The 23,859-nt window shown below is 41.1% G+C and overlaps 2 protein-coding genes across 3 annotated transcripts in view; one reads left to right on the top strand and one right to left on the bottom strand.

Annotated features, from left to right (window-relative positions):
* dhx36 (DEAH (Asp-Glu-Ala-His) box polypeptide 36) overlaps positions 1 to 7,563 on the top strand; it is a 32,954-nt gene extending 25,391 nt beyond the window's left edge. Inside the window, exons 20-25 of the mRNA XM_006637505.3 lie at positions 291 to 374; positions 609 to 708; positions 2,315 to 2,405; positions 4,799 to 4,919; positions 5,822 to 5,974; positions 6,711 to 7,563. Coding sequence (XP_006637568.1) covers positions 291 to 374; positions 609 to 708; positions 2,315 to 2,405; positions 4,799 to 4,919; positions 5,822 to 5,974; positions 6,711 to 6,896 — 735 coding nt within the window. The 3' untranslated portion in view covers positions 6,897 to 7,563. The remainder of the gene's footprint in view (positions 1 to 290; positions 375 to 608; positions 709 to 2,314; positions 2,406 to 4,798; positions 4,920 to 5,821; positions 5,975 to 6,710) is intronic.
* Positions 7,564 to 9,302: 1,739 nt separating this feature from the next.
* LOC102686568 (rho guanine nucleotide exchange factor 26) overlaps positions 9,303 to 23,859 on the bottom strand; it is a 40,171-nt gene continuing 25,614 nt past the window's right edge. For both annotated transcript variants that reach the window (XM_006637504.3, XM_015360792.2), the window contains exons 12-15: positions 21,690 to 21,899; positions 13,393 to 13,463; positions 13,084 to 13,188; positions 9,303 to 11,354 (exon numbers count right to left, since the gene is read on the bottom strand). In XM_006637504.3, the coding sequence (XP_006637567.2) occupies positions 11,212 to 11,354; positions 13,084 to 13,188; positions 13,393 to 13,463; positions 21,690 to 21,899 (529 nt within the window). In that variant the 3' untranslated portion in view covers positions 9,303 to 11,211. The remainder of the gene's footprint in view (positions 11,355 to 13,083; positions 13,189 to 13,392; positions 13,464 to 21,689; positions 21,900 to 23,859) is intronic.

The raw sequence follows: 23,859 nt of genomic DNA, 5'->3' as shown, positions 1-23,859 counted from the left end.
CACTTTCTGTTTGATTTCCTGAAGCAGAATCTTACGGCTAAGTGGGCTTATTTTAATAGCCCCCGTTCACCCACGTCTCAAGAAAAAAGTGGTTCTTCGTACGGTTCGATTCTTCGGAATGTTTGCTGTGCAGTAGTTTGGTTCTCCGTTACTGTTGTTTAATCTTTTGATTATCCTTGTAATTCATTCTTTTTGAAGAGATGGAGGGGGTTGCCTTCTGATTATATGGACAGCTGGAGTTCTGCTGCGCCCCCCTTTTTAATCTTACCTCGTGTGTTTGTGTTTTGAAGGGCTGGGAAGAAGCAAAGCGAAGGAGTTACAAAGCTGAGAGAGACTACTGCTGGGAGTACTTTCTCTCTTCAAACACGCTCCAGGTAGTCATGCTGACGGTATTAAACCACAGCCCTCAGACGTTTTGCTTTTATTTTGTGAGAGGGTTTATTCTGTGGGGAAACTCAAAACAAAAGAGAAATGCAGTTTTTGGAACATTGTTTGCCATAGAGATAATTAGGATAAGATGCATAATACAAATCAGGTCACTTTAACATTTGTCTTCTAATTAGCAAGGAGTCCGGTGTTGTCTCTGAGTTTTCGCTGTGGTTTTCCAGATGCTGCAAAACATGAAGGGCCAATTTGCAGAGCACTTACTGGCAGCTGGTTTTGTCCGCAGCAAAAACCCTAAGGACCCCAATTCCAATATCAACTCGGGTAAAACAATTTAGTTTTATATATACATTAATATGATATCAAGTTTCAAAAGAGCCAACACTTACGACTGCAGCAAATTCACAAAACCATCGGGAATATGGTTAAATATTTTGTAGGAGGTGTTCTGAAACATTATTGAGCAGACACGACGCAGGTTCACTCCACTCAAAGCACTATACAGGTAATTGGGATCCCCTCCACCACCAGTGTGCAGCCCCACCTGGATGGTGAAGCCATAGTGCACCAGTATGCTCCCCACACACCAGCTCTCAGTGGGGAGGAGAGCAGAGTAATGAAGCCAGTTCAGAGATGGGGATTATTAGGAGGCCATGATTGGTAAAGGCCAGGGGGAGTTTGTCCAGGATGCCAGGGTAACACCCCTTCTCTTTTTGAGAAACTCCCTGGGATTTTTAATGACCACAGAGAGTCAGGATCTCGGTTTTACGTCTCATTTGAAGGACGGCGCCTTTTTACAGTAGCGTCTCCCCATCACTACACTGGGGCATTAGGACCCACACAGATTGCAGGGTGAGCTCCCCCCTGCTGGCCCCACTAACACCTTTTCCAGCAGCAACCTTAGCTTTCCCAGGAGTCTCCCCCCCATGTACTGACCAGGCTTACACCTGCTGAGCTCCAGTGGGTCACCAGATGTGAGTTGCAGGGTGAGAGGGAATCTGCTGTATAAGTGTGTGGCCATTTTTGGAAGCAATTCAAGCTGTGACATGTGCTGTCCTCTAGGCGGCCTCTCTCCATTCCGCTCATAGAGCCTGGACAAGCACGTGCCTGTTTGCTGGCCTGTGAGATCTAGATGACAGGTGTCATGCTGGTTCCTACCACACGTGTCCAGTGGAGGTCAAGTTTGGAGAGCAGGGCATCCAGAGCACAGCTGTCCCATTCTTAACTGGAAGTTTGTGGTGCCATGTGGTCAGGTTGACATTAACATGTGCTGACTTGTCACTCCTACCCAGATCATTAATCTCAGACCTCCCTATTGATTGGTCTTTTGCAAACAACACTTAGCATGTCATTTGCATGTATGCCCCACAGAGAGATGCATGCAAGGCCTCCACTCATTTATCGAAGAGGACATAGCTCTGCTACTGAAGAGTCCCCCTGTAGTGACTTACTTCACCTTTAACACAAAGTTAACATAAAGTGTTCTCATGATAGAGAGGGGCATATCAGCTCCTTATTGCGTTCTTCTTTTTCGATGGCTTGAAATCATTTTGCTGGTTCTCGGTCAGCTCTCACTAATGAGGTGATTTAGAGTTTAGAGCGGGCTGCTGCGTCAGCGTGCGTCGTCTGCCAAGGAACAAGTAAAGGTTAAGCTCATGCAGAAAAGCACAGGGAAATAAAAGGTTTCGGCTGTTAAAGCTTCTTCAGGTTCAGATTTAGAGTGTGTGCGGTAGTCAGAGTCCATATTTAATGGTATTAAAAAAAAAAGATTAAGCAAAATGACACCATATACATTTAATCAATATCCAAAATCTATATGCTTTATTTTTGTAAAAAACATATGTATAGAGTGATTTCTTTTGGTAAACTTAACTCGTACAGATACGTTTTTACGAGGGACTAACTTCAGATCTTCACATTGTTCCTGCAGACAATGAAAAGCTGATAAAAGCTGTCATTTGCGCTGGATTGTACCCCAAGGTTGCCAAGATACGACCTAGTTTCAGCAAGAAACGAAAAATGTAAGTGTGTTTCACACCATTAACGTCTTCAATGTCATTACAAATCTGTCGCTCATCTCAGCTGAAGCTTCCCTTAAAAGTGTCTCGGCAGCATCACAAGGCCATGGATTACAAGGGTCCCATTTTCATCACCAGATGTGCAGGGAAAAGAGTCTCGATATGTAGTAAGGTTTATTCTCCATATGGTCCCTGTTTTGCAGACATAACACAGACTGGCATACACTGCATGCACACACTCGCACCAGGGACAGTTTTCCCAGAAGCCATTTAACCTACCAGTATGCTTTTGGACAGTAGGGGGCACCAGAAGCACTTGGAGGGAACCCACACAAACGTGGAGAACATGCAAACTCCATTCTAAAAGCACCCTGGGTCTGGAATTGAACAAAGGGCTCTAACACTGTGAGCCATCAATGCAAACCACTGTGCCACAATGCTGCCCTTATCAAACAGGTCCTACAAAGAAGAAATTAATTTATTTATCTTTCAGATGTTGCTTATTAAAATAGGCTTTACTAAACAGGCAGTTAAATGTTCTCTCAAGTTTCCAGTCTGCAATGTAACAACAGCCGCAGCTTTTCAGACAAAACGTGGGGCAAAACATGCCTCTTTAGCACAAAATGTCAAATTATTACGCTTTTTTTAGTGATGTCTCACTACATTCCACATTATATTTGGTTTATTAGTGATTGTTTTCCTTGCTTTAAATGCTGTCTGCTTTCTAGTTCATACTACTACTACTTCATATGGGCCTCATTACTCAAGCAAAGCTGCAGCCTTGCAAATATTGGCAACTGAGTTAAAAATTGCACATGCTGTGATTTGGGATTTAGAATGCAACCAGAGATCCACAATTATGAGGCCTTAAGACCAGAATTCACTCAATGGGGTTTTACTAAACTGTGTACAGCTCTTTATCTGTCAGTGTGTGCTGGAATATCTAAACCTGTGTTCTGTGACTGATGAGTAGTGATTCATTCGGACTCTTCAGGAATAATATACTGTATATGTGTAGCATGAATAAAAGCACTTGCCTGAAGCTTTTTAAATTTTGACGAACTGGTATTTTTATGCGTTTGTACAAATGCAGTTTGTGACAAAATGGTAACATAATGGAAATGAATCAGCCGTTAATTTTCCCAACACTTAACCAGATGGTCAGTTAGCAATACAGTTAGCGTACTGTAGAACCATTCCACAGTACACATTTTGTCATGCTGATGCAAGCCAGCGTGTGTTTCTGTGCTAATGTTTTTAGTACTCTTCATAGTGACTTTTGCTTGCTTTTTGAATTGACGTTTTCTAATTTGACAGTACTTTAAGGATTAATAGCTGATGCTTCCGTATTTTTTAAATTGCTCTATAAACCCTGAATTTCATTATGAAGATGGGAAAACTTAGTCCTTTTCTGTTGGTGAGCGTGGTCCATTTTTCCCTTGGATTTTTTTTTTTCAGTGCACAGTCTGCTTGCAGTTGCATCAATTCATTACGTTTGACCCAGCAAGACAGAATCGATAGGTGTTCACCAGTCCCGCTGGCAGGCTGGTTGTCTTTGTACTCTGGGCACATTGCCATGCGCGGCCCAGAAACCTCTGCACTGCATGTCCTCTCTGTCCAGCGTCACAAGGTTGCTATTGTGGTGCAGCGCAAGCTTATCCATTTCCTTAGGCCTTCGGTAGGGATAGAATTAGCACCCCCACTGGCTTTTTATCCATTTGAAGTTTTAAGAGCTGCAGGTTACTGTACAGGCTGATATATGGATATTTTGTGCTTATTTGTTTAGAAATTTGCACATAGACAAGCATCTGGATTTGCAGTAAATACATTTAAAGGTATTTTTCTGTTTTTGCTTCACTATTACACTTTGAGCAATTGCCTGTAGACCTTACAAAAGTTGAAATGCATCAAGCTGCTGTAGAGCCATCCTGTGTCGCAGGGCTCTCTGCTCAAGCCATCACTCCCATCTCTTTCTAATAAGCTTTTCCTGGTCGAAGCCTTGAATTCCATCATTGACCATTTCTTTAAAGAAGACTTAGGGAAAAGAGACTGAGCTGTAGAAACTGGTTAAAGCTTTTATCACCAGAACAAAAATGTTCTAAAGGACAGTTTGTCCTAGAGACTTTAGGAGTCTCACTGATAAGATGTATCGTCTTCAGTGCTCATAGTTAGGTTATACATCTCTCTGTTTAATCAGAGGCAATTTCTTGAAAGGGGTAAAGAGATCCACAGCTAACAAGACCTTCCAGACGCGTGTGTGTATCTGAACTTGAAAAAGATTTGAATGTGTCCTTGTGTCTCTATGATCTGCTGTTCCAATACACTGTCTTGAGAGAACCTCTGAGATTTCTTCAGCTCCACGGTGAAGTAATGCACACTGCCTGTACCATTTCCAGGGTAAAGGTTTATACGAAATCCGATGGCAAAGTCAACATCCATCCGAAGTCTGTAAACGCTGAAGAAACTGAGTTCCACTACAGCTGGCTTATCTATCACCTCAAGATGAAGACGAGCAGTGTAAGTTGGAAAGCATTTTCATTAAAGGCTGCTTCATGCTGGTTGTATGAATCTACAACCAGCTGCAATATGTTCAGTTCTGAAAAGGACACGATGTATTTTCCTCCTTCCCAGCACCACAGCTATTCTGTTTTTACATCACAAAGCAATTTGTTTTTCCTGTGACTGCAATGCAGGGAAAGGTTTTTCACCTTTTTCTGGAACAGCGTGAAAACTCCTTGTTGTAATCAGATTTTGAGAGGCCACAAGAGGAGAAATGTCCTTGCATTTAAGAGGTGTCGTGAAATTGCCATTCTCTTTTTATTTTTCCTGTGCTTCTGGTGATGTGTGATTGTTACCATAGTGTTAAATCTGAAAACCTGCATGGGACTGATAAGTGTGTGAGACAAGGAGTTGTGGATGAGTTTGAGAGCAAGGCTCCAGTTACTGTTTTAAAGTGCTTTATCACTTCAGGTTTTGTAACCTGAATGCACAGATTTTTCACAAAACATGCCTGTAATTTATACTTGAAGGAAGATTAAAGTATCTTGGCAAGTTCATTACGGTCTAATCTGTCCTACACTTTAAGATATCAAAAAGGTGACATCCAGAATAATACCATAAACAAACTGTATTTTTAAAATTTCTTTAAATTAAATTTGTATTTGCAATGTGTAAGCTTGATCTTCCATTGCTTTTTTTAATGAACATTTGTGCCACAATTTTTTAACAAAATGATTCAGGCGAAAAACTGATGCAAAATGTATTTTTCTGCAGCATTAGCGTTCATTACAAAAAATGATGAAAGTCCAGCTCTTTTTTGAAGATGTTATCTTCTTTCAAATACCTTTATTTAACTTCAGAGGCTTAACCTATACAGCATCAACTGATGTGCATTCACATGAGCTAATGTCCATCTCCAGATTTTCCTGTACGACTGCACGGAAGTCTCCCCGTTTTCCTTGCTGTTCTTCGGAGGGGACATCTCTATCCAGAAAGACCAGGACCAGGACACCATTGCTGTGGACGAATGGATAGTCTTCCAGTCCCCCGCTAAGACAGCACATTTAGTAAAGGTGAGAACAGGAAGTACAAAACCAAATAGGTCTCAAAATGCTGTGAAAGCGCCTCACATCCACCTGCAGATTCAGGGATGCTGATATGTCACTGCCTCGAACCGAAGACCAGTTCACCCCATTGTACAAGGCTAATGTGACTGGCAAAGCTGCCTTCAGCACATTGCCATTGGTATTCGAACAGTCCGGCACCTGGAGGTGGCTTGAAAGATGTTATTTTCATGGTCAGTAAGGGCTCTATTCCAGTATAGAGCTGGTGGAATTTGAAGCAAGCTGAAGATCTATATGCAGAAAACCAGACATTAGAAACTGAAGGGATCTAATTGATTTGAGCGAATACAAGCCACACCTGAAGTAGCTGGCGATACGGTCAAACGTGTTACTGTATGAGTGGGTTCTGCAAGGCTGGTAAATTTGAAACAACCACTTTTATAAAGGGCCAAATGTTTTTACAAGAATACGTTGGCAACGACCTAGACTCGGGTCAAATTCTGATGCCTGTCAACTTCAGGTCTTCTTACAAACTGTTGTCAAGACCCATTTTATTTTGTCTGTTCTGCTAAACTACTGATATCTTTGTGTGGGTGAACGCAGAAAAGACGCCTCAAAATCTGCATTGAATTTCTATCCTCGAGTCAGATGAGTTAGCCGATGAAGTGGATGTAAAGCACATCACTTGTTTTGAGTTTAGTTTTTTCTTTTTTCTGACATACTGATGAATCTGTTTTCTGCACAGGATTTAAAGAAGGAACTTGATGCTCTCCTGCAAGAGAAGATTAAAAATCCTCAGCCAGTAGACTGGAATGACACAAAATCCAAGGACTGTGCAGTCATATCAGCGATCATAGATCTCATCACGACACAGGAGAGTGGGGCGTCTAGGAACTTTGCTCCTAGATTTGGTGAAGGCTACTACAATTAATGATCTCTGTGAACATGTAGCTGGAGGAGCATGTGACCAGTAATATTTTTTTTTGTGATTCAGCAATAGAGTGGCTAAAGACATTTAACAGAAATTTTCATTTCTTTTCAGAATGAACTCATGAGAAAATAGCTTTTGAGAGAAAAGAGTCACTTGGATCTTGTTACAAGCATTTGTGAATTGTCTCCTTACAGTATCGGAATCCTAATATAAGGAGTTTGTTAAACCTTATGGATTATTTTGTTTTATATTCATTTGTAATTAACCTTGTTTTGCATAACTGTGCAAGTTAGTGTATTATAGTGTTGCTTATAAAATGTATAAAGATGCATGAATTAGTTTTCTTCACTAGTTTAAGCTTAAGACATGAACACTTTAAGAGGTTAAATTCAACCTGAAGTTAACATTTTGTGCAGATCACAATTTGCTTACATTAATGTCTTGGATCATTTTGTCAACCTGAGTTATCTTATGCTACTGCATGAGCATTATCTATCGATTCAATGCAAGAAAACAAGCAGCTTCTAAACAGGTAGGTATAATAACTTAGTCTCAAAATCTCCTAAACCTATCTGTATGCAGTCTGTATACTCATACACAGTGATTATGTGACTGTTTCAAGTACAGATGTTCTCTTTGTGATTTATAAATTCCTTCTTAAAATAGATCACCTGTGTGCAGAGACTTTATTTGCAAAAGAAATACTTCGCACTAAGAGGAGCTGATGACGTTTCCATATAAATTGCTGTGCATGGTAATCTAATGGTCATAAAGCACTATGTGATGTAAGAATAACTAGAGATAGAGTGATAGCTGAATACATTTTTTTTAACATGGAAGTTTCTCAGTTCTAGTCAGACATACCTTCTTTAAGTTAAACAATAGAGTTTGTTTGCATTTTGTTACAAAGTATAGAAATTCAAAATATAAATGGCTGCCTTTTCCACATTTATCTACATTGAATCAAACAAGCGTTTTTAGAATAGAATCAAATGTTACACTTCCAAACATTTAACTGACTGAAATCATTGAAGTTATAATGTTCCTCATGAACAGTTTATCGGTGCACAATTACAGCTGATCAAGTGCAATATTATTGCATCATGAAAGTAATAGAACTTAAAAGTAATACAAATATTGCATGGTTAAATAATGAACTAAACATTGGACTTGTGCAAATCATTCTTATATTTGACACCCTATGTATTTTTTAAGTTATACATTTCATTTGGTACTTAAATACAAAGCAAAGAAAATAATATGGAAATCATTCTTCACAAGTTGTAAGCTACAAAGCCTACTAAAACTTAATTATTTAGCTGATGTTTTTATTCAAAGCTGTGTTGAACTATTCCAACAGAAAATGCACTTTTTCACTGCTCCATTGAAATGATTAAATTAATTGGGCTGGTCCTAATATTTTCTTCCTAAGTAAAAGAAAATGCACTCGATTTATGAGTGTGCGTTTTTAGAAAATGTGTTTGGATTTTGGCCATGGATGGAATGTTTTTGGTGTCATTTTGATCAGCAATAACTAATTGTGATACACTCAAAGGATGTTGTTGCAGAGGAACTAAATCCCTTCATTAGTGACAGCTGATTGGGCACATGTGATGAGGTGGTTACTGGTATTGAAATTCAAGCCTGGTTTAACCAATGTGCCCCATTTATTAAGAGAACTACCTTTGCTCCTTCAGTATGTTGAAAGGTGGATAAAGTAAATGCACTGTCCTGTACTGCCTGGGGACTTTCACATCCAGCGAAGTCTTTCCCAGATTAGGAAATGCAGCTAATTTTTTAAACTCAAAAGGAAACTGGAGTACTTCATGAACCCAAATGTTAACGTTACACATGCCAAAATAAGAATCCGAAAACATTACAGGAAAATTTTATACCCTTGCAGCCTACTTCTTTCATGTGTTGTGGCATAGCACGTTCTTCTGCATCATATAATATTGCTTGGAACTAGCTTTAATACCGCAATTAACGACCAATTAATACAGCAATGTATAATTGAACCCTACATTTGTCTTGTACTGGACTCGTAAAACAACAAATTACACTACATGTTCATGTACTTGACATTCAGCAGATAACTGACTTTGGGAAGAATACTGGTTGAACACCTGAAGCTGTGGGCACTGGCACTAGCAAAGTCCTCAGTGGGGTCACTCTCTGCTGAACACAAAGTTCTTGCAGGACAGTTGCTCTCTCTCCCAGCGTGGAGTTAATGGAATACCTTTAGCAGCAATAAACAGAGCATAGTTCACGTAAGCTTAATGGGTATCATAGGAGGCAACAGGTCAGGCCATTGCAAGAGACTCCCTGGTGGTTTCGTGTGGAGTGCAAATTTCTGACCAATGAATAGGAAGACAAGATCTAAAACATTTGTAGCCAAGCCATTAATGTTCAGAAATTCAGTGACTTTATAAAGTCCAAAGACCAATCCAAATTATTTTTGGTGAATATATTAAATACAAGATTTATACAGAGTTATGTAAAAATTAAATTCTAGTTGATGCGCTACGTGATTTGCATTGCCGAAACAGCACTGATCATTTGTCTTGTAAACATTTCGCAGATCTTTGCAAAAAAAAAAGTATTAATCCCTCTGTCATTAGTCCCCATGAATTAATCTCTTTTAAGGTTTTAAAAACACAATACAATACTCTTTCATAAAGTATTTCAGTAAAGCTGCCTCTCAGAGTTGTGTAGTTTTGAAACAGTTGGCTGTTAAAACAATTTTTCACGCAGGAAGGTAACACAATGTTGACATTTTCCTGTAAAAAAACATTAAGTCAGCTTACATTTGCGCTGCCCAACCTGCCTTTCAGAAAGGCAATATGTGAGCAGTGATAAGTCTGAAGGGCCGCCCTCACTGTGGGCCTCACGATGCAGAAGCTGGTTTGAGTCCACAGCTGATCACTTGAGAGCAAGGAGCTGGCTGCCACTCTAGTTTTCAGGCTGAGCATCCCCCGGGCTCTTTCAGTGTTGTGGGAGGACTAAATATTTAAAAAAAACAACATGCCAAAACAGTAGAATCCTCATTAGCAGAGGAGTGATTTCATTACGGGCTTGTACATAAATTCAGCTTCTGTTTCGCATACGTTACCTGGATAAATACATTTATACATTAGACTCACAGAATTGAAGATTCAATTTTGCGGCGTAGTATTATAACCAATGCCCATTTATTTAGCCTATTTATTTTTCCGTTTGTCCTCATCTTCCATTTCAGAAGCGTTATTTACTACTTCTCCTGAGCATTCACGCTTCAAAAACTTCCTTCAGCCACCAAGCTCTAGAAAGCACAGGGGGGTGGGGGCTGCTTTTTCTCTTTCTCCCCCCTGCATCCTTCACTAAATTCCTTGTGCAATTGTATACGTGGAAGAAAATTATTGAATTGTTATATGTAACAAACAGTAAACAGATCAAAATACTGGTTTTCTTCAATGGGCAGGACGATGGTGTGAAAGTTAGCGCTGGCGCCCCACAGCTCCTTGGTCCCGAGTTTGTTCCTGGGCTACTGCAGCTTCGTTGTGGAGTTTGCTTGTATTCCCGGGCTCCAACTCCCACGGGTTTTCTCCAAATGCCCCGGTGTTACTGTATATCCCCTCTGAAAAGGGGCTCCATGAGAGACATGCCAGGACTAAGCACTCTGTTGGACAGATTTTTTCTGTCAAAGACAGAATGCAATAAAATCTCTTTATCGAGGCTTTTAAAATAGCAATCAGGATAGAGTACATATGTTTCTGAATAGGTTATTTAAGACGTAAGTATTTACATTTATTTACGATTTGCAGCAACTGCCATTTTTTCCCTGAGTACAAATACGTTTCGTGTTCAGAAGGCGCATCAATCAACGGACCGGTTTTAATCTCCCGCACTGTGTCCTGCTAAGTGGTTCCTGCACCACCATGGAAATAAGCCACTCGGTCACCTTGGCTACCTTCCAAACGAAGAGGAGTCTTGACAAGCTACCCGGCTGACGTTAAAGACGTTTTGCTAGATTTTCCTAGTACCTCTTGATTGAAATCTGTTTTTGCAAAAATCAAGACGAAATAAAAGTGAAAGGTGAAATTCACCAGAAGTACACAATTTACAAAAGTTACAAAATACACATAGAAAACCGATGGGTCATAAAACTGAATGCTCATTGCATTCCCTTCCCTTTTTTATGAAACCAAAGCAGTTCAAAGTCCAGACTGCTCAGTTGTGCTCCAGGCGTTTCTCCTGTGTTTCCCAGGATGTGGACAGCCGTGTCCTTCCAGCGCAGACCTGGGAGGGAAAGGCAGTGGGGGATCCTCAGAGCGGTTTAAACGTTGGTCTCCAGCCCCAGCAAGCGGTCCATTCTTTGCATGTTCTTCTCGATGGTGGCCTGGCACGTGATCTCCTGCACGCACTCTGAGAGGAACCAGCCCCTCTCCCTGTCTCTCAGACGCTCGCCTTCGTACCAGCCTGGGGAGGCAAGAGTAACAAGAGGAAGCTCATGTGTGAGAGAACTCTGGAATATTCCGAAAGGCTGGCTTCCAGATTAGACACAAATACATGGACAGGTGTGAAATAGGAAAAGAGGACAGGATTGTTAACGTCTCTCCGCGTGTTTAAATACATACTGAGAGGACATCCTGTGTTGTCTAGAGGCTTCACCCAAAGGAGCTACTGTAAATGGGCCGAATAGCCCCCTGTCATTAAGAGACTTACAGTATTCCTACATCACCATAGCGTAGAAAACAAAACTGTGCAGGACAGAGAAGATTAATAAAATATGAAAAGAGGACATGGACATGGAGTTGCAACATCAGCAATTGTCTCAATTTCGGTCCAGACTTAACTTGGGAAGTTCAGTCTGAAAAAAGTACTGCATCTAAATTGCAGGAAGCTACAGAGAACTGCAACAAGTTTCTCAATTATAGTTCTTTAAAGTAATTTCCACCAGTGAAGCATGTGTCCTGTATGCAGAATAATAAAAGTAAGCAAACTAAAAAACTTGTAATCGTTAAGGGAACAGTCTGAATCATTTCTACTGTATTTAGTCGTATCAGAGTTTGACCAGAGATAGACATGACATTTTCTTACAGCTCTACAACTGTACTCACTTTTATTTGCTGCACAAAACAGAACAAAGGCCCAACCTTCCCACACCTTTGAGTTCAAAGTACATTTTTGCCTTTGAACTACTTTTTTTAAAAAGAATTCACAGGGTGAGGATTCCTTTTGATTCTATTTATTCTGAGCTGGCTGACCTTTCAACATTAAAGGTGTGCTTCCTCTGTGCACGAAAAGCCATGGCCCTGATTGGAAGACATTTCGATATGAGCCATTTAACATACCTAAAGATCTGACTATCAAAAGTAATATATGAAGCAGCTTAATATAAATTTATATAAACATATGTATTATTTATTTCTGACAACTGAATGATCTTCTTTAGCAGCATATGGTGCCCTTCAAAGCTAAAATTCAATTTATTCGTATTAAGGAATTGGTAAGACTTTTATGCTGTAAAATAGTGTTACTATGAAGTAAACAACAACTGTGCAATGCAGATCAGAGATGACTGTCCAAAATATGCATTATCAATATCCTTCCACCGGGAAGATGCTGATTCTCGGTGAGGCTTGAGGAAGTCTGAAACCCAATCTTAGGAGCACAGATCCCAGGACTTCCCACACACACAGCAGAGCCAGTGTGGGCACGGTGACATCATCACCCTCCCTGCACGTAGCAGGGACCTCAGCTACAAAATGGGCAGGGTGGAGCAGGCAGAGGGCACGAGCCTGCGCAGAACCGTGATAGTCACACACACACACAGGGACCATTGAGAGACGCCAATTAACCCAGCCAGCTAGCCTTCTTTAGAAAGCAGGAGGAAACCAGAGCATTAAAATAAATAAAATAAATGTATTAAAATAATTGAAAAAGCTGTCTCTTCTAATCAACATCTTCAGAGTTTCTTTCCTATTCCAATTTGGAAGAAGTGAACAGGACACATGAGCAATTATCTTTCAATGTCTGAGATTCACCCATGTCATGGAGCTGTTAGCCAGGCTAGTCCATGCCCAGAGAAAGAAGGTGCACAGTTCTTCCTCATCCCTCTGCCCCCCCCAGGACAGGAATTCCCCCACTATTGTAGGGCTGGAGAGGGTCACTGCCTGACAAAAAGTGTGGAAATCTTTTATCTCACCGTCATTAACTTTCTGGTAAACCAGCACCACGTCGGCCACTTGCAGAGACAGTTCATCAGGCTGCCTGGCAGTGTAGGTCCGTGTAATTTCCACCTGCATCAGTTCTGTAGGGAGAAGGAGACGAATCTTTTCAGAAGCATAAGAGAACTCATAGACGGATAAAACCCCTTCTTGAACTTGGCACAAAGCTGATCGGCTCTCCCCGGGTTTGAGAAACCAGGCCACAGCTTTGGCTTTATTTATTTTTTGCTTTAACCACAAGGTGGCAGCAGCGGACTCTTAGAAACAAGGGCGCGGGAAAGACGTACTTGTTCTGTCGGCGATGTTCCTGTCAGTGCCGCTTTGTCCTAACGCACTTATCCAGCGAGCTCTTTCATTCCTGCAACCGAAACAAAACATTAATTTTGGTGTCGAGAAAGAGAATTGATTCTCCTGAAAAAGTGAGAAAAAGATTCTCATGACATAAGCAGCCCTGCTGGATTTTCTTTTTTCTCCAGTGGTGGGAATTGACCCACAATTCACAAGTTGTAGTTCAAAATGTGAAAAAAGTGAAACATGACCCTGGTTTTGAAACAAGATAACTTTTGTTATCTGGCAGGTGGAGCTGTCAGCACTGCTTTGAAAGGCCCTGTTGCTCAAGTTGCTCCCACAGAACAAGACCGAAGTATCATAAGGTAACTTAACCTCAGTGCTACGGCCTGAGCCAAAAAGTACACAGAAGGGAACAGGCTGGGCTCTTTCTGCCTTTGACGATCTCTTCGGCAGCATGACTTGCACCTTGCATACTGTCTTTGTACACAGAGAACGCCAGATGGTGTAGGCATCACATGGGAACATTCCAGGGTTTTGATAATGAACATTTGAATCAAAAGAACTTCTGTAGTAGCTTTTAGGAATAGGACATGGAAAGAATCCATTACCTCTTTTTACATGAATAATTTTCATTTAATCTAAAAATTATATTGATATTAAGAGTAAAGTAAGCCAGAAAATGGTAATCCTCCAGTCATTCAGCAATTTTCCATACTCATTGTGTTCTACAACATTGCTGCCTCGCTGGGATCATCCCCTGGGATACTATCTGTGTCGATTATTATATGTTTTCCTCATGTTCGTTTGCGTTTCCTCCGGGTGCTCCGGTTTCCTGTCACAGTCCAAAAACATACTGGTAGGTTAATGGACTTCTGATAAGACTGGAGTCACGACCGGGGTGTACAGTATCTTTCCCTGTGCCAGTAGCTTGCTGGCCTGTATTGCATGAAGCTTTTAGAAAATGGATGCATGGATAACAAATGACTTCATAGTTTTATGATATTTATATATTAAAATTCTGTTTTAATTGAAGGGACCTCCAAGACCAATGGGTGGTCTACATAAATAATCCCTTACACTTATATAGCGCTTCTCTGGACACTCCACTCAAAGCACTTTACAGGTAATGGGGATCCCCTCCACCACCAGTGTGCAGCCCCATTGGATGATGCAACAGCACCCATGATGCGCCAGTACTCTCACAACACATCAGCTCTCAGTAGAGAGGAGAGCAGTGTGATGATGCCAGAGATGGGGATTATTAGGAGGCCATGATTGGTAAAGGCCAGAGGGAAATTTGTCCAAGACATGGGGGTAAGACCAATATCATTTTTGAGAAACGCCCTGGGATTTTTAATGCTCACAGAGAGACAGGACCTCGGTTTTACATCCAAAGACAACGCTTTTTTACAGAATAGTGTCCCCGTTACCATATTGGGGCATTAGGACCCACACAGATCGCAGGGTGAGTGCCCCCTACTGGCCTCTTCCAGCACCTCTTCCAGCAGCAACCTTAGTTGAAGCTGAACTTCAGTGGGTTAAATTCTATTTATATTATTAAAATACAGTTTGTGTTCCAAGTGCCATTGTCTTAACTTATTCGTTACTTGCAGGCTGTGCTAAGGAACAGACTTCCATCTAAACATGACACTGTAACAGCATGCACAGCAATGATGCGAAGTGTATTAACCCAGGTCCCGATCTGTAACGACAGAACGGCCGATGGCTTGTTTTTACTATTTATTTTCTTTTCATTCACATCCTAAAGAAGCATGCATATTTACAGCTTATTTAAAGAGCTAGTAAAATCTGGCTATAAGAGGGTGAGGTTTTCCTCTATCTTCTGTTTTTATGCTTTAGAATACAGGAGATACTGATTTTTGATGACGCAGTGTGTGACAATTGCCCCCCCCCAGTTTACACACTATTAAAACATACATATTTATGACTCATCTCAAAAGCTTTAAACGGCATCTGTAACACTGTTGCACTTTTAGCAGAAAATAGACTGCCAGGTGTTTTTACTATTTCAAACTGACAGTCAACAATTTCACCTTAGTGGCCATCTCTGTAATGCGGGCAATCTCTGGCATGTGCAGCTGAACAGCTAGAATCCCAGCGAATACTTCTGTAATAGTAATAGTCTGCTGTGGAATGTGTAAAAGTATACCCTTAAGATCCTGCTGCGGAGTGTACTTGTGTATTTTCATCAATAAAACCATGGTACACCATACTTAAAACGTATTGCTTTGGATTTTGAGAAGCTCAAAAAAAAAATCACACCATGCTTTTCCCTGGATTATCATAGGGGTGGGTGGTATAACCGGTATAGACGGTACACCGGGAGAAGTATGTGCCACGATATGGATGTGGCTATACCGTTTATACTGGTGGGAAGGGATTTTGATGTTTACATAGATGGCGCCGGCAGCATCGTCGCAAAACGGGGTTTGAAAATGTTTTACTGTTGACCCGTCCTAGTTTAAAATGGCAATAAAAACTTACTATCTAAGTCGTGTTCTCCTTTTAAAGCACGTTCTATTGAAATTATGAGGAAAAAATTCAATATCGTGATGTACTGTATATCGTTACGCTCCAAAATTAGAATTATACCGTGATATCAATTTTAGGCCATATCGCCCAGCCCCTAGATTGTCATACACTATTCTTTTCAGACTTTTCTCTCTTCTTTTTGTTATAGGAGTGCCTAAGTGGTGGCTAAAAATGCGATCCCACGGAAAAGGCGGGAGAAAAAAGGAATGAACGCTTTGAGCTGTGCTTGAATACACTGAGAGCGGTAACTTTCATTGAGCATCACTGAGTCTTGCTTTCTTGTACAGTAACAGACCACCAGAGAAACCACAGCCTGACAGAACATTCATTCCATGAGTCACGTCTCATTTGCCCAATACAATTTCACAGATGAAAGGAATAGCAAGTGCTTTCTTCCAATTAGGACTGAAAGGGTAATGACCAAAAACAAACAATTATTTTCCTAGGTCTTTGTCAAGACACCAGTGGCCCTTTCTCATTGCCGCCTATTTTTAGTCCTCCCCAGTGTGAACAGAGCATGAACTGCAGAAGTTCATCAGCGAGAATTCCCATCATCTGAAAGTATTGTGTAATACTTTAAGGGTGGATGGAAACGCCTGATTCCAATTTCCTCCTAGTGCATTTGGGAAGGGGGTTACTCTGAAGTCCATCTGTGAATCACAACCCATAAAACAATTCCCAAGGCTGGCAGCAAGCACGAAACATTTTCCAACATAATGCAGGCCCCCGTTTTGAACCCCGCCTCCAATCTCTCTGTTCATAACAGCAGAATTCTTTCGTTTGAGCAGGGAGATTCCTAGGCGCTGAGAACGCCCTGCCTAGACGAGCTACGACCTTATCAGTTTCTGGTAACAGGTGAGAGAGGAACTGGCTTGTTGCTGTGGAAAAAGACAACAACTCGAGCAAAACACCGCAAACATAAACCAAAATTCAAACTGAAACCACGTAAAGAAACTAAAAAAAACATGAAACAGAAAGGGTACAGCCACACAGACTCAAGCATTACTGGGAACAGCTTCGAGGTGCTGAAAAGCAGCAATGGCACTCAAGCAAATCATTTTTAGTCCGTTTTCATTTCAAGACATCATGTTGTCTCTCAGCTGATTTTTGTTCTGTCAGGAGCTACTCAAAACTAAATTGGATGGAGGTACTGTACATCCACAGAAAGAGTATTTATGATGATATGAAGAACAGCTTAGTGGTTGTGTTGTGTAGTATTAGAGAACTGCTGTATGTGACTGAGAAGTACACAACTGCAAAAAAAACCCTGGCATGACAACACTGTTAACATAACAGTAATGAAGAGGTGCTGATCATTATCCAGAAAATAGAATATCTAACATGATCCCCGTATTTTGAATTCATTTACTCCTCAAAGTAAACAGCACCCACCTGGATGACCCAGGACACCACACTGCCCCACTGCACAGCAGATCAGACACAGATGTTAATTCACTGATCAAGGACACTCTTTAGAAACACCATATTGTTCAAACTGAGTGTGGAATTTAGTCAGGACCAGGATCAGGGTGAACATCCTTACTCTTACAATCAGAGCCAAAGACTCAGGACCTCAGTTTAAAAACTCATCTTTAAAAATGCCTCAACCTACAGTACATGACCGCATCCCTGATCACCACACTTGTGTGGGGGGTTTGGAAAATCTGGACCGTTGGGAACAGCACAAAAGGCTCATCCAACAGCACCACTGTCAGCAGTAGCCTCTTCCATTTCAGTGCTGACCCGGTCCAGCCTGGCTCTGCTTCTGAGGTGTCCCCAGGTTAGAAGGAGGTTGTGCAGTGACATCACCATGTCAAACATTGTAGAGCAGGTGTGTTCAGTCCTGGTCCTGAGCGCTGGTGTGTCTGCACGTTTTCATTCTACCTCATCTGTTCATGAGCTAAACCAACTGGTTACTGGCTTCATTGAACCAATTCAACAGCTTCTTCCAGCTCTTCCGAAGCTGCGGCAGATTTTAAAGAGACCTTGCAAACCTGCCAACAGACTGGACCTCCAGAACCAGGATTGCTCATTCCAGGCTTAGACCAAGTAGCCTGCACATTTGCTCAACGGTTTGTTACATCTGCTCATCATTCATACGCAACCTGTTAGACGGCTTGCGAAACTTCAAGCTTAAAAATGTGCCGTCATTTTGGAATTATTGGAATTTTCATTAAAGCAAATGTCTGGGTAGAGTAGGAGAACAAGTTCAATGGCACAAAAAAATGCAAAAGGATGTTGCAATACTAACATTAAAAAGAAAACACTTAAAAATGTCGTAACTTGGCAGGCCCTGGGAAAATCAAGAGCAGACAGGAAAAAAAGCTAAACGTTGACATACCATCCACATCTGTTGTACGCTGCACCCAAAACAAACCCAAAGCACAAGAGTAGCCAATTTTGTTTCTACCAAATAATCACTGATTATTTCGGTTTCAGACTTAAGCACCAGAGAGCCCTAGATACAGTTTAACTGCCATTTAGTAAACAGATGAGGCTCATGAGGATTTATGTACAGCTTGCTGGTTGATATTTGAGCAGATCTGCAATGCCTCCGGCTAATCTTGCGACTGAACTGACGAAAACTCGAGAACAGAACTGTACTGAACTACATGCCTTCATCTCTGAAAGTTTAGTTTTGAACGTGCCTCTGCCCTGATATCACAGTGCCAAGCAATGCAAACAGATGAAGATGACCAGCAATGCAGATGTCACTCTGATGTGTAGGGCAACCTGCGCTTCTGCTATCATTCATCAATTCATCCCAACTCTAAACGGATGGATAAGAAGGATTAACTCACATAAATGTGAAATCCTGACAACACTTTCATAATGTGGTGCCATTTTAAGAGCTTGAACAAGCTCGATTCTGCATTCTGCATTAACTGCATAAATAAGGCTCCATTAAACTCAAATTAACATTTGAATGTGAAACAAGTGAAAATTGTTTAATCCCCTGGAGAACAATAACATTCGGGTCACACTGCCAGACAGGTGGAGAGAGAGAGGGAGTTGTGGGAATGATCAGCCCCAACAATGATGGCTGCCTAGCAACAACAGCGCACAATTACCATGCAATAAAAGCCAGAAACCCAGCTCTCCAGTTCAGCAGCAGTGCTAAAATAAGATCCACAATACACTCCATAATCCTTATCTGTATTTCAAGGAAGGAATGAAGGGAGGTTTGTCTAAAAAAACTGACATCACTTTATAGCAGCTTAATAATTTCCCAAAGACTGGAGGTCCAGAGGCCAGAGACACTGGAAAACACTTCACAAGTTCTGAAAACTGAATTCCCATTTTAAGCACAATGAGGATCCTCACAAACTCTTTTCGTGATGATTTTATACTCATCTTGCTCCTCACACTGAAGAACCACATACTTTACTGCTAAAGCACTAAAATATATACAGAGAAAGAAGAACCAATTCATTTATAACCTGGGATGTGCAAATCTATAAACAATAATGCAAACAGATTGAAAAAAAAATAGATGTGCAGAAAATCTTCAGTAGATGTTTAGACCTTAACCACACAAACCAGCTAAACTGGATTAGAAACATGCCGGCCACTTAAAAAGCTATGCCTGTATTATGGCATTGATAACCTCAGTCCTTGTACAATATATCAGCTATCAACACCTCTGGTCCCACTGCAAAGTGTAAACATGGCTTGTGTTACACTTTCTATTCCTTACACACCGGCACATGAACAAGTGATGCCTATATGAATCTGCAGATAGCAGCAGGCTTGCTGTTCATTGAAACCTATTACAAAACCTCTGAGCCACTACTCAGCTACATATACTGTATGTACTGCATGTACAGTATCTTAGGAAACCAAAGAAAACTCTATAATGCCTCCATTTAGGAGGGTGCCCCATTAATGGAAATCATGAAACAAAATAACCTTGTCATTGAGACAAATCACAGCTGTTCTGTCTTCATTTTCAGCCCCAACAGTTGTATGTGAGCACATTAACTATAATGTTGATTAACGTGAACATCCAGCAGTCCACATTGTTCCAAAACAGCTTAAGTAAATCAAGCTCTTAAATACAGCTCACACAGCTTTTCCTTCTTGTTTTTCCATTGGATTTGAAAAAATTCTACAGAGGTTTGTGTCAGCACTGAAATTAATTTGAGCTAAACAGAAAGCAACACAAGTTGTAAGAGCAATAAACAAAGACAAGGCCACTGTAAAACCAAACAAGAAAACCACACTCACGTGCCAAACCCCTCCATGTGCTGAAAACATTAAGAATACACCAGCAGGAGGTAGAAAAGCCAATGTAACTTTTTTTTAGCACAGATTTATTTTTATTAGAATATTTGAAAGTTTTATGGTTGTTTTCCTGCTTCAGCCTCCAGTCCTGGAGAGGGAGGTTAATTAAATCTGGCCAAGACTGGGAAAACACAGTGTAGAACTGCACAACTCTCACAGAAATCTCCTGACACTTGACTTAAGCATGATTTTCAAAAGACAAAAAGCGAGTCACACGATGATCTGAAAGTCCAATGAATGCATTCAAATGTCCTCATTTATTGTACATTAAAATATCTACTTTTGTCCCTTCTGTATTTGCATTTGGTAAAAAAATGCTTTACTCAGATACTGTAATCTCTGCTATATCCCCCCTTACTAGGGAACAATAATGGTCTACTAAGTCATATTTTTTGGACTAACAGTAAAATAATGAGAAAATGTAAATTCCATTATTGTTTCTGCTTATTAACATCCTAAGTAATTCCATACATCCATTTTCTAACTGCTTTCTCCAGTACAGCATTGCAGTGGATGCCAGAGCCTCTACTGTCAAGCAACAGGCAGAAGGCAGGGTACATCCTGGACAGGATGCCAGACCACTGCAGGGCACACACGCAGACAGACACCCAGACATGCACACCAGTGCCGGTTTTTCCCAGAAGCCATCAGAAATAAGTTGTGAGCTCAAGCTGTGCAACTTCTTATCAGCATGTTTCCCAGAAAAATGATAGAAAAGAGCACAACTACATGGAAGAAACTTACAGATAAAAACAGACAAATGTTTTTTCACTGGTCTCTTGGCCCAGTACGCAAGACACATTCTTCCATTACATTGACCCTGTACCCAAAAAACTCACTTCTCCGGGACAATCACAGGACGACTGACAGCATAAATGAGGCCACTAATGTTTGTGAGAAACTCCAGTCGTGGAAGGAATGAAGGGAGGTCTGTCAAAAAATTTAACTTTACAGCAGCCTACTACAGTAGCGTTAAATGTGATTCCAGCTGCAGGTGAGAGATCTGTAATTAAGCATTAACATTACAGGCAATTACCAACAGCTGCACACAGAACACAGCAACAGACCAACCTTGCATTCCCACCTTTGTACTGTGGCTTTCAGTCCAAGGTTTGCTTGGTCACTCAGTGTTTATCATACCTTTTCTTAGAATGTGATCATCCAGCTACTAACTTGTCCAAGGCAAAACCTATAGACTTTTTTCAGTACGAAGATCTAAGTACTTTGTTTCAACAACAAATACAACTAAGAGAGAATGCACAGTACAGAAAACAAATTACTCAGATAAATCCATATATAGCGATTTTTTTTATCTTACAAGAACAGCAGACAGTTTCTGGGATAGCTCCCATGGGCACTCCATCAAAAAAAAATATGAAATGACATCTAATATCTTTAGGGATTATGGCCTGTTCTGAAAAGTCAGACGAAAGTAGGGCATGGGCTGAGCACTTACAGTAATTCTGCACCCAGGATCATTTCCACTGTTTCTCCAGAATGGTTGCTGCAGAACGAAAGCCTGAAGATGTGATTGGTCGATCCTTGCCGGGAGTACAGCATCCCTGACGTGGTCTTCACAGGGGACAGGTTTAACTCGTCAGATTCACACTGCCCCACAGAGATCTCGTGTCTCAATGCATAGTCTATCACGTTATAGCTCTCCTCGCTGCAAAAGAAAAGAAATCGTGTTTACAGATTCGACAAACCATAAGAACTAGTCAATACAAATTCCATCTTCTATGCCCCCTCCCCAGCATAGTTACCCAGGTATTTTTAATCCTATACAGTAGGTGGTCATGTGACGAAAAAATGCAGTTTTATGGCACAATCATTTTTGTAAGGAAAAGTGCCAGTCAGCTAAGAGTGCCCCATGATGAAACTGAGTGCACACAGAGCCTCTACATTTTAAAATAAAGTGTCTTTGCACAGAGATAACACCCGCAACAAAATGCCAAGCAGCACACACAAACACATGGTGGCTTGGATTAACGCACTGTAAAGGGCCCTGACACACACCCTTTGGACAAAGCTGGTACTTATAGGAGTGAGGTCTGTTGGATAACTGGACGATTCCCCTGTGGCGGGGGCTGCTCGTTTTGTTTGAGCGGCAAGGCTCTGTTGATTCTCCTTCAGGACTGCACAGAAAGAGAAGCTATACATCTTCTGTCTCTGATGCTTGTCATGGGAGAAACACAATTCCATCCACCCGTTTTTTCTCACCACATTATCCAGTACAGCGTCGCGGGGGAGCAAGCAGCAATCGTGAAGCAGGGTCAAGTTTCATTTTATTGTCACATGTGAAGAGCTCAATGAAATGCTTACATGCCTGTCTTCCTCACGTGGCAAATGACATAAAAGATAACATAACACTGACATAGAAAATGACATTACAATTCTTTGAGACAGGATTGTGGTAGCAGCTATAATTTTAACAGGATTCACATTGCACCGGTGTGCAATGTTCAAGCAGTGGCAGTATTTTGAGTTCAGTACAAAAACAGAGGGGTGTAATTAGGAGGTAGTCTGATGTGGGGTACAAGCTTCCCAGGGTGGGTTTGACCCTTGATTAATATTATTCACCATTCTGAGGCAGCATGTGCTGAAGATGGTTCCACCTCCCAGGATACACCCTGGACGAAACACACCCAGGTCAATTAACCTAAAAACACCCAGAGGAAACCCAGGGGAACACGGGGAGAACATACAATCTCCACAGGGGTACCGCCCGGAATTGAACACAGCCGCCCAGCATTGCAAAAAACTGAGACACCTGAGATGACTGAGAAAAAAAACTGAGATGCTGCCATACAAACATTATTAACCTTTTTTATCTCTCACTGTTTCAATGGATCTCTTTGTTTATTCTTTAGCACACGACTGCAGAAGTGCCATTAGAAAATCATTCACATACAGTATGTTCCATATGCAAAAGCTATAATGACTTCTATATTCTGCTAATCTCTTAGCAGTTGGGTTCTCTTTGTTAATTAATTAACAAATCTCCGTCAGACAGCATCCGCATCAGATAATCTACAGAGGAACAGGAGGTTCGTTCATAAAGGTCTGTCAGATCCTTCTAAGCCTGTGCTGGGGAATTGAAAAGGGGGGGGAAACTCAAGAGTTCATTAGCATAATTGACCACCTTCTTGTTTGCAAACTTTTATTCTTGAAATGAGAAGCTTGAAAGACGAATCTCCTGACAAACGCCAAATTCATCTCCCGCACATCAGGTGGTCCCGACTGCTAAGCTGTTTCTCACTACTTCCCCTCGGCCGTTTTTTTCTCAGCTATAAAGTTACTCCTAATTAGCCGGGAGGAATGATGGAACACAGCCTCAGCGCTCTGCAGTGACTTGTGTTCAGAGTTCACAGAGCACATGGGCTCATGTTGTGTGAACTCTGTCCCTCGGAACAATGTAGTTGTTCTTTATACGAAGCAGACATCTTTCATGAATAGTCAAAGGAATTAATTAATCTAAATCCAGTTCAAATTCTAGGACAATTAAAGAAAACTTAAGTATTTTGAAGAATCTGAAGTATTTTGAAGTATCAGAAGTATTTTGTTGTTTGTCCACAGCTCACAGCAATATGCTTTAAAATGTATTTCTCTCACAAGTGTGAGTACAT

Source organism: Lepisosteus oculatus, chromosome 13 (genome assembly GCF_040954835.1).
Source record: "Lepisosteus oculatus isolate fLepOcu1 chromosome 13, fLepOcu1.hap2, whole genome shotgun sequence".
In the NCBI taxonomy this organism is placed as follows: domain Eukaryota; kingdom Metazoa; phylum Chordata; class Actinopteri; order Semionotiformes; family Lepisosteidae; genus Lepisosteus; species Lepisosteus oculatus.
This window is presented reverse-complemented; position numbering and strand designations above follow the sequence as displayed.